The following is an 11,529-nucleotide window of genomic DNA, read 5'->3' as shown; positions in this document are numbered from 1 at the left end:
ACCATTTATCTCATATTTTGAATGCTTGCAATGTGGCAAAGTGTTGAGTGGTGTGAATGGCTACATTACAAAGTAAGGCAACCAAGCTAGTTCAACATCATTAGGGCTAATGGTTGTGATGGAGTAAAATCACAGCCTTAGTCATACTGTTCTCCCTCTTTGCTAGCCCAATCAAGGCATGAGAGAAGCAAAGAAAGAAAGCAATAAGACCCCTATAAAAGTTAACCATTGTAAATATACAGTCATCATGCAGTTTTTTTTTTCCCATTGCTGTTTCCATTGTTATACTATGCATTACCATGGTTTGTCTTTTATTACCATACCTTTATGGGCTTTACCATGCTTTGCTGTACTTTTTTTAAAATTTTTTTATAAGGGGTCATTACATTTTAGTAGGGTAGGCCATTCACAATGAAAATAGGTCTGTGACTAAATAGAACTGTATGGGTGAGACATCACACTGAAAATCAAGTTGCAACACATAAGGTCAGGATGACGACTGAGTGTGGGAGAGAGTTTGTAATTTTCATGAAAAAGTGAAACTACAATTGTATGCAAACCTTCCTGAAAAGTTTTTTTTTTTTTTTTTTTTTTTTTTTTTTCTGAAATGACACACCACTTTGTTATTGTGATGCCCTGAATCATAGAAATTCACCCTCATTTAACTTAGAGGGCCTGTCATCACTGAAGAGCCCCCCCCCCCCCCCCCCCCCCATTTCAGAAGGGACACCATGGCGAGGGTCATTATTCCATCAATTCTCTTCACTACTGGATTTGTCTTGTGCTTGGTTGGCTAGCTCTGAAGGATGTTGGTACTACAAAGGATGTTGTTCAAATTGAAATGTTTAACCAGCAAAGTGTATTTAATACTACATTTAGTAAATGCTGTTCTGTCATATTATCAACAGAATAATTTCTAAATGTCTGCTGGTTTTCAATTTGGTGCCTTGTCAGACCAATAAAAAAGTAACCTGTCCATCAATTTGTTGCAGGGAATAAAAAAAAAGATAACCAAATGGTTTTATTTTATGTAGATACATTCTTGGACAATATCACTGTATACTTGCATGAGTGGCAAAATTTAAATGTCTCCCACAATATTGGCACATAAGCAATAAGGGCAACATAAATATACTTAGTACAAACAGTATAAAACACACATGCTTTTTTTAAAGTCCTTTCCACAATTTTCCATAGTTGCGGGGCAGTAATAAACTCCAAGACAAATTAAAGCCATATTCCCTCTGTGTAAAATATCTTAAAATAAATATAATACAGAAAAATAAATAAACTGCTATTCATAGCAGGCTGATATTAGAACTGTTTTGTAAAATGTTGTTATTACATCGAAAAATACCAGGCATGCATTAGCAAATTCAAACATGTAACACATCAGTCAGATCTGTTATACCATCAATTACTTCAGTTAAAATAAAAAATACTATGGAAAGAGATTTTTTTTTTCAATATACAGTTGATGGTCAATGGTTTCTGACAAAATATATGAAACACAACTATTGTGAACTAATAAAAGGAATATACATTTTCAAGAAACAAAAAAGAAAATCTATGGACAAACCTCACCTTAGAGAAGAATATGGCTTTAAAAAACGTGAGCATCCAAGAATCAAAAAAGTGAAATTCAAACAACAAAGAATGACAGGATGCAAAAAACCTCACAAACATTACAGAAATGTTGGAAGTACATTTACAGACAAAATAGCTCCTCTGTTGTCTCTTTGTTCGCTGCTTCTGGAGAACACTAGGAGAGTGAAGAAACTCTTGGTATCTTGAGGTGGCACAAGCTTGCAAGGACCTTTCACTGCCAATGTCTCAGTCATCCAAGAGGCTTGTTTACTTTTACTAAGGAAAGATGTCTTTATGTAACTCTCAGCTTATTTGGGTCCTCAAAAAAAATATGGAACCTTCAAATGAAGTCTGGCCAACAAGCTCCTCCAAAGGCCTGGCAGCTCTGTGCAAGACAGGATGAGGCCTACGCCAAGGGGACGGGTGACCAAACGTCTGGTTCTCACCTTCTCCTGTAGCTGGTACTGCCTAGATGACAAGCTCATTGTAGCTCACATACTTCTTCTTAGCTGCTGGGCCTGCAAGAAAAAAAGAATTGTGCAAACTTGAGTCACAAAAGGAGTAACCCAGCACTTGGGTAAAAAATTACAGCTATAGTAGAACTAACAAATTCTGAAAGGAAGTGATTTTATTATAATGGTAGTATAATTCCTGCTCTGATGTGCAGGGTTGAGTCGGTATACCAGTTTTGCAGTTTACTGTGGTTTAGGTTTATTCTGGTATTGACACCGTTCCTGTTATGCTGCACAGCAAATATCTTAATTACAGTTTGTAATAGCTAATGCAATGTATGTGTTCCTATGAACAAAGTGAAGGAAATTACCTTTTTATTCAATATCTTGTACAAAACAAGACTCAGTACTACTCAGCTTTCTCACCCAGCCTCACTCTTGAACATTTCAACCACATTTACCTTACATTTTTCTACTGTAAACATCAAACACATGGTTTATCTCGGCTGTCAGTTGTAAAAATGGTAGACTAGAATATAACATAGTAATGCTGGTGTCTACAACAACATTTGTATACATTTTATAACTTCCTCTTAAATGTTTCTATTGCTCTATAAGAAATTACATTAATGAAGCAAATATCACATAATTAAAGGGATATCAAGCAGGTACCAAAGAAAGAATTGAACACATTTCAAGGGTATAAAGAAGCTCCTTAATTGCAATTCATTTAATAGTAATTTGTGCTTAATTGATGATTAATGCCTAGGGGCATTTTCATTTCCTAACCTTGCATTTTACTGTACATGTATACATTATCACCCTGTTAAACAAACTGCTTTATCTAAAATACTACTGCAGTATGTAGCATTTATCAATAAATGTAACGACCAAGGGTCTGCTTTACTACAACGGGACATCATTGTGTGTTCGTAGAGTTCAAGAATGTTCTTTGACCCAGAGCCAAGTTAGTTGCTACTGCAGGTGTCCAGAAGCGAGTGAATTTCAACAAATCATGAGCTCAGCTAGCAGAATGGAGGGGCCCCACATTGCAAGGAAAAAAGGGATCGACACTTTGCATAACGAGGGATGGAAGGTGGGGCAGATCATGCATGCTTGGGATTGGTGGGTGATGTGCTGGGGAGTGGATTGGATGAGGGTATATAACGGAGTGACGGCATTGGCGGGAAGGAGATCAGGATGAGAGAGCTAGCGGATACTCTGTGTGTTTTGACTGCAGCTTAGTTGGAGTGGCACACAGCATTACGCTACTCAGCTGTTGATGTACTGCTCGCTTTAAAGGAATACGCTTTACTTGCTGAGTACAGAATCCCTGCCTGCAATAAACCACTGAATTTCTGAACCTGCAATATCTGTGTGAGCCAGTTTCATTTCCCACCCATCACTACAATAGTATAAACATTTATGGTAAGGGTTTTCATGGTTTGAGAGGTGGTAATACAGGTAGAGTTTACTGAACATTGAAAACAAAATGACTGCTTTAACAATGCAATATGGCTACACAACCATGTCTGTTACGTCTGCTGTACACATGGAATCTCTCAAAGGACACTCAATCATACCAATCTAACAAACAAGTGCTGGAAGTGATTCGCCCCAATTTTACCGCAGAAGGAAGTAGTCACAACATAAATGAAATGTTTGCCTCAGTTGTGTCTTGTTCATCCACTTTTACATTATTACATCTTCACAGGGTGACATATAGTCAGTGGGCAGCAAGAGGCACCCTGGACAAGGCATGCTGCAAGGTGGAGGCAGGGGAGGAGGACCAAACCAAGAAACGACAAGGAGGCAAGAACTCTATACAGGAACATTCTGATTGTGTATGTGATTTGAGGGGATCCACCTTTCAGAAACATAACATAGTTTTCCATTTAAATGGGTCAAATTTTTACAGTCTTTTTACAGCTCACTTTCCTTGAATCACAAGATTGTATTTTACATGTTCCCACTAGCAAAGAGTTTGTGTGCAGTTTACAATCGCTGAGATTGAATTAGCAAGATTCTAGAATAGTTGATGATGTACTGCAGAGGATCTTTAGAGTAAAGGCAAAAAATTGTCAAAATAAAAAATACAGATTCTTTACTAGTGAAAAGTATTGTTACATCTCCAGCCCTTGAGTATTACATGGCTCAATCTCTCCAGCTGACACTGCTGGTGGAAGTTACCTGAGTAACTGAAGTTACCTGAGTACCTGAATGAGTGAAATGTGAAGAACACAAGAGGCAAGTTTTAAATTCCGGAAAGCAGAAAAAAGGCAGAAAATGAGAGCTGTGAATATATTACACTGTCAGGGAATTATTGGAGGCTTGTCAATGTATAGCAATTAAATAAAGCAGGCTACATACATGGCCTATTGTTTTTATTTTATTTTTTCTCTGATTATGTTTTATTGCTTTTATTCGAGCTTGCAATTCAGCAGCTGAAATCACTCCATACCCAGTGTCCAATTAACTGTCTCACTAATTAGGTGACAAGTGCATATGCTTCAGTCATAGTCATTCAAGTGTCTCATGGACAAAGGATGAATGACTGAGTGAATAAAAACGAACAAAAAACATTTTGTTAATGTCCATCATTTATATACCTTATTTTTTTCGAAAATAAATATGTTATAATAGTGATGTTTATTTTTGGTGCTCTGTATATTTTAAATCACCCGTGATACATATCCCACATTATACCCTGTGCACCAATACATACACATCACAAAAAACATAAACAATATGTACAGGGGCAGAGCACACAGCCACAAGGACACACATGCAATACATTTAAAATAATAAGAGAAAAGGAACACATACAGTGCCTATAGTAAGTATTCACCCCCCTTGAATGTTTACAGTTTGTTGTGTTACAACCTGAAATCTTGATGCATTTAAATGAGATTTATTTCCCTTTGATTTACACAACTACTCAACACTTTGAAGAGGCAAGAGAATTTTTATTGTGAAACAACAGTTAATGAAAAAAAAAAAAAAAAAAAAAAACTGAAATGTCTTGGTTAGATAAGTATTCACCCCCCTGAGTCAATACTTGGTAGAACCACCTTTGGCAGCAATTACAGCTGTGAGTTTTTTGGGGTAAGTCTCTACCAGGTTTGCACATCTGGATCGTGCAATATTCACCAAATCTTCTTGGCAAAATTGTTCAAGCTCTGTTAAGTTGGATGGGGATCGTTGGGGAACAGATTATCAAACGGATTAAAGTCTGGGCTTTGACTGGACCATTCACCTTCTTATTTTTAAGCCACTCCGATGTCGCTTTGGCTGTGTGCTTGGGGTCATTGTCCTGCTGAAAGGTGAATCTCCACCCCAGTCTTAGGTCTTTTGCAGACTGAAGTAGGTTTTCCATAAGGATTTGCCTGTATTTAGCTCCATCCATTTTGCCCTCTACCCTTGCAGGCTACCCAGTCCCTGCCGATGAAAAGCATCCCATAGCATGATGCTGCCACCACCATGCTTCACAGTAGGGATGGTGTTACCTGAGTGATGTGCTGTGTTGGGTTTGTGCCAGATATAACACTTTGCATTTAGGCCAAACAGTTCAATTTTTGTTTCATTGGACCCCCGAATCTTTTGCCACATCTTTTCAGAGTCTCCCACATGCCTTTTTGCAAATTCCAAGCGGGATTTTACATGGGCTTTTTTTCAGAAATGGCTTCCTTCTTGCCACTCTTCCATACAGACCAGATTTGTGGAGTACCTTAGCTATTGTTGACACAAAGACAGTTTCTCCCATCTCAGCCATAGAACACTGTATGCCTCTCATTGGCCTCTTGGTGGCTTCTCTGACCAATCCCCTTCTTACCCGGCTGCTCAGTTTGGGAGGACGGCCTGCTCTAAGCAAATTCTGGGTGGTGCCATATACCTTCCACTTCTTAATGATCGAATTGACTGTGCTCCAAGGGATATTCAATGCCTTTGAAATATTTTTATACCCCTCCCCTGAACTGTGCCTCTCTACAACTTTATCTCAGAGTTATTTTGAAAGCTCCTTGGTCTTCATGATAGTATTTTTGTTTTGAATGCACTACCCAACTGTGGGACCTTCCAGAGACAGGTATATTTAATCTGAAATCATGTGAACCACTTTTATTGCACACAGATGGACTCCATTTAACTTATTGTGTGAATTCTGAAGGCAATTGGTTGCACCTGAGCTTATTTAGGAGTGTCATAGCAAAGGGGGTGAATACTTATCTAATGAAGACTTTTCAGGTTTATATTTTTAATTGATTTGTTTTTTCACACAACTGACTCCCCCATTTTTTCAGACATTGAAGGGGGGGGGGTTGAATACTTCCTATAGGCACAGTAGCCACAAACAGTAAAATGCATGAGAAGTTGTTTTTAGAAGTTGTTTAGGATGCCTAATGCCTAATTAAAGCACAAAGGGGTCTGACATTTCTACACATGAGTGTCTATTGTTTCTATATCACCGACTGCTGACCAACATCTTTTATTCTCACACGCAGGGTTTCATGCAGGTTGGCATACACAGGGTATAAATGACAAATCTTCAAAGTATAAAATCAGTCAAAGTATTGTTAAATTAACAAGAACTCAGACTCCCAGAAGTCAGCTGTGTTCCTTCATGACGGGTTAGGGTTAGGGTCAAAATAGTGGAAAAGACATTCAGATATTTTTCATTCACTAATTACTATTGAAAATAAACTGCATATTTAACATAAAGTGTGCATTTTGTATATAAGACAATGTAAGATTTATAGTTATGGCCAGACGTTTTGTATCACTTAGAATTCGAAAAAACTGTTTCAACATAATTAAGATATTTTGTTTAACATCTGTCCAAAGAAACTACAAAAGTCTACTGTAAGCCATAATGGCAGTACAGTATTTCATCTTAGATTTTTCTGTGAAGTACATGGAAAACTACAAAGTGGTATGTAATTCAATATGTTAATGTAACATTATTCAGCAGGTTTCTTTCAACTTTATGAAGCAAAATTTGTGAGTTCTAGAGGGTGATGCAAAACATTTGGCCAGAGCTGTATAAGTGATACAAAGCAATGCATATGAGGTAAGAGCAACTTGAACAGTTTTGTTAGGTCTCTCTACTTTATACACTGTTTAATTTCACAGACAGAGTAGACAGCAACAAGCAATACTGGATCAGATAAACCACACTTCCACAAGCTTCTCTGTCTATTTCAAGAAAACATTGAAAAAGATACAAATAGCAGATATTAATTGTTGCTATCTGCCAATATAGGCATACTTTATTCTTCTCTGCAAAGGTGATACACACTTCTAAATCTGAAAGGAATGCTTGAGTGATAGTTTTACAGAGCAGTGCACACTAAACACAACATTGCCAATTCTGTTTTTCTTTTGATGAAGTGTCCTTTTCCATTTAAAGTAATAACAGAAAATCAGTAAAGGTCATTGTGAAAGAGAGATCAGTAGTAATGCATTATTAATTTATTTTATATCATTCTGACAAATGTCAGTAAAGGTTAGGTAAATGTTACCTACCCTGTTATATTGATAATTGTGCAATATAAAAATGACTGGCACATTAGTCTCTAATTACTTCAAGTAAACACAAATATGTCGTATTTTCAAAAGTCAGTCTACTCTGAATCCAAGTCGCACCACTCATTTCAAGACTAAAAAAGAAAGAAATGTGGCACAGTCAACTCATAATAATTACTCAAATACACATACAGTTCATGGTGCCAGTGTGAAATATTCATGGAATCACCAGAGGGTACAGTGCAGCGTGTATCGATTATGGGCGGTATGGACAGTGTGGCTGTAGCTAGAGCTCAACAGGGGACTTGGTTGTCAGGCTTACAGTAGTTGGTGTAAGAATAGGCCCACTTGCAAGTTAATAATTGGGAGGGTTCCCCTGCTTGTGTTCTGTTATTAGATTCTTTCTCTCACTTTAGGCTGAGCATGGGAGTGGTTTGCAAGGTGGCGGATGTGAAAGGGTTGGGATGATGTCCATCACAGTGGTTTGTGAGTAGGCAGGTAGGATATAAATACAACTGGTGTGGTTCACTGGGGACAGTCATTTATTGTAAGCTGGAATAAAGCAATTATTACTCATCTTATTTAAGTTTCACTTCTATGACTGTCTCATTATTGGTGTATTTGTTTTATAATCAGTTTTAAGACCCATGTCTGATGGTACAGAACATAACCCATTCCACTTTCTCCATGGTATGACATTTACCCCACTGTTTAATGACTAAAATTGAATCTCACACATAAAGACGGCTCTATTGGAGAGAAGGATTTGGGTATAAGTGTGCGTTTTTCCAAAGTTTTTTTTTTTCTGAAAGGAAAAAACACACCTTACATTATCAAGAAACAACCTAGTTCTGAACAGGATCAGTTCAAATAGTGAGTTTGAGTGGTTCGAGTTAAACAACACTATGTTTAATTCCCTTTTAGACAAAACTGTGACAAACTTAACATTCAAATTAGGGCCTAAACGTGTTTTAAAAAAAAATCATACCAGTAGTTATGAAAATAAACCCAAGTGGTACTTGAGGTAGATTCTCGCTGCATTGAAAATGCAATTTTAAATATGCCGTCCTATAATATCACAAGTAATAAAGTTTGAGGAAACAACTTGAAAGGCATTACTAGTTTCCTCACACTCTGTGTTCAGAAAAATGGAGCAACATAACTCTCAAGAACCAGTGACCTCTGTTAAAGATCTTGTTTTATTTATATGTAAAGCCACCTTCTACATCTTGTATTACACTTACATAAACATGAGGAACTCTCCATCGAAGAACAGGCAATGGTGTGTGATCCACTGTTGCATATTTTCACCCCTTTTGGTGAACTGAGGTTGAAAGCTCTGTAACCATGCCTGCCGAAGAGCCTGGCTCTAGCTTAGTGTTAAGACACTCGCTAGTGGTGTTCATGTCTCCACCCTTGTTACTTCTCAGACACCTCAAGGTTACTTTTAACCCTTTGCGCTCCATTTATTTAGCACCTGTCAGGTGCGTCAGGTCCAATTTATTTTCACACTCACTGTTTATTTAATATGTGCCGTTTAAAAGCAATTTTATTCATAGTAAAACAGGTTTAATAGGCTCTGCATATCAACAGAACACTCAGTACTGCATCTCCAGCCAAGCCCCACCCCTTGTTCACTGTATTTATCACATATCTCTCCATAGTAGTGCATACTAATAAATCATCTCCTGATCACTGGTTTTATCACCAAACTCCTCAATAATGTTATCCAAGTGATTATTTTATTACTACAACATTTAAAAAAGATGGACAAATGTCTGCGATATTCATTAAGCGTTGGATGCTTTTTTGTTTATGTCTGTGTTATGTCTGTTTTAAAGGGATTATGCGTATTGCTCAGATCCACCTTCTTTTTTTCAGCTTCTATCGGCCTCACTCGGCCATTGAAACCTTTTCTCTGCTTTTTCCGGAGAAAAAAACGACTAGAGACCTATGCTTGACGTCTTTTTGATGATGTCGGACAGGGTCTGACATCAGTCTGGAAAGGAAAAATTGTAATGTCGGACCTGGTTCGAAATAGGACCACAAAGGGTTAAAGGACAATATTAAACGTTCATTTTATGTTTATTTTGAGTGGTAAATGTTTTCTTATTTTAGCCAGCTAGATTTTATGTTTATGAATAAAATGTAACTGAACAAATTAAATACAATCTGAAAGTTAACATGAAGCCTACCAGTTTCTCTTGAAGCCATTAATTCAATTGAAATTTGTTGTCACACTAAAGAAGCCATGACATTGGTTTCTGTGGCACACTCAGGTTTTTGGGACACGTTATATGAGGGCTTTAATATATTATATGTGTATGACCTATGAGATGAATGTGAATCTCCTCTATTTAAGCCTCCTGTTTTCTCTTGATGGCTAATACTAGTCATAGCATTTCAAATAAATGCCTGTGCTCAGACAGTGTTTGCAAGTGAGTATTGCACTATAGGGCTGTGGCAGGAAATGGCGTTGTGGTGATGTCAGGCCAGAAGGAGGAACAACAACAGACAGGGTAACTGCAGTTCAAAAGACAAGTGGTGCGCTGTTTTATTTACAACAAAAATAAATAAAATATTTAAACAAAACAAACACTGCTCACAGCAAGAAATAAAAGATTTAAACAAAAACAAATCACAAACACAAAATAAACTACACACACAGGTCAGGCTGGGCAGACTGTTGTCACTGATCCTGTATTTTAAATATCTCCTCTCTTTCGATCTCCTCCGTGCACCCACCCAGGGCAGGGAGAGCTGCTGGCTGAGGGGGTTTAAGTAGCTGGTAATTATTCTATTATCCCTTGGCCACAATTTGCACGAGTTTATTAATTCTGTGACTGCTGGCTAGTTTAACAATGCACTAGCTGACAGCCACACATTACCACAAGGTTTTTAAAAACAAATACACGGCTTTTGCCGTGAAATACAATAACAAAAAACAGACGGCGAGAGCTGACATTTATATAAACAAATAAATCATGAAACACAAATACCAAATAACGCAGTACAAGGGTGGAGGGGGAAACCGCTTTCTAAAAAGAAATATTGTACAGGGCTGCTCACCCTGTTACAAAAGCCCATTCACTCGTGAAACTAACTACTGCTAAAGACGAAGCAGTCAACTGACTAGAACATTGTCATGACTATCACTGTTTTTGATTCACTGGAATAACTCCTGGTTAAAGCTTTGTAAACAGGGTCCTAGTTCACTTGTGCAGAACCACATTGCAACAATCTGTACTGCTGCACCTGTTCTATTTTAAATGAATGATAGAAAATTATGACCCTGCTGAAAATCCCAGCCACTATGTATTTAGCTTCTTACTGGGAACCCAGCAGGTATATAACATCCAAAACAAGGAGCACAGTAAATAGGTGCATTTAATAATGTAGACAACACACAGTTTACTTTACAGTAAATATATTTCTTGATGGACATTTCTTCCAGATGAACCACCTCCTCAACCAAGTCTCAACCAAGTCTTTCCAGCTGAAAACCAGCGAACTACCAACACTGACCAGCATGCAATTTAATTATATAAACACTGGAGGATTTCAATACAGCCACACTAAAACTTGTAACTCGGCTCGTTCCCCATGACACCAGCTTGCTTTACAGTAACCAGGCAATTTATTACTATAAGAATGTAATGATACAGACGGTTCTATAAAGTTAGTTGCTTAAGGTGATACTTATGTTTTTTTAATGCCTATCGAACCATACATCTCTTACATTACCATCCTTGAGCTGAAATGCGTACCTGGTTGATTGTTGTAGAAAAGATTCATACAGACATTAATACAACCACAGGTTCTTGAAGAATTAATTAATTAAATTCAGTCATTAACTAGTCAGTTCTTTCCAGTCACTGCATATTTAATAATCTCATTGGAAATAAGAACCTGATGCTGTTTCCAGATATATGCATATTTCATTAGACCAGGGTACACCATGAGTGGTGAA

The 11,529-nt window shown here is 37.5% G+C and overlaps 1 protein-coding gene across 1 annotated transcript in view; it reads right to left on the bottom strand.

Moving 5' to 3' along the window:
• Positions 1-774: 774 nt before the first annotated feature.
• Positions 775-11,529, bottom strand: part of LOC121329356 (metabotropic glutamate receptor 7-like) — a 240,011-nt gene continuing 229,256 nt past the window's right edge. Inside the window, exon 10 of the mRNA XM_041274925.1 lies at positions 775-2,105. Within this exon, the coding sequence (XP_041130859.1) occupies positions 2,056-2,105 (50 nt within the window). The 3' untranslated portion in view covers positions 775-2,055. The remainder of the gene's footprint in view (positions 2,106-11,529) is intronic.

The sequence above is a fragment of the Polyodon spathula genome, chromosome 16, assembly GCF_017654505.1.
Source record: "Polyodon spathula isolate WHYD16114869_AA chromosome 16, ASM1765450v1, whole genome shotgun sequence".
NCBI classification, from domain to species: Eukaryota; Metazoa; Chordata; class Actinopteri; order Acipenseriformes; family Polyodontidae; genus Polyodon; species Polyodon spathula.
This window is presented reverse-complemented; position numbering and strand designations above follow the sequence as displayed.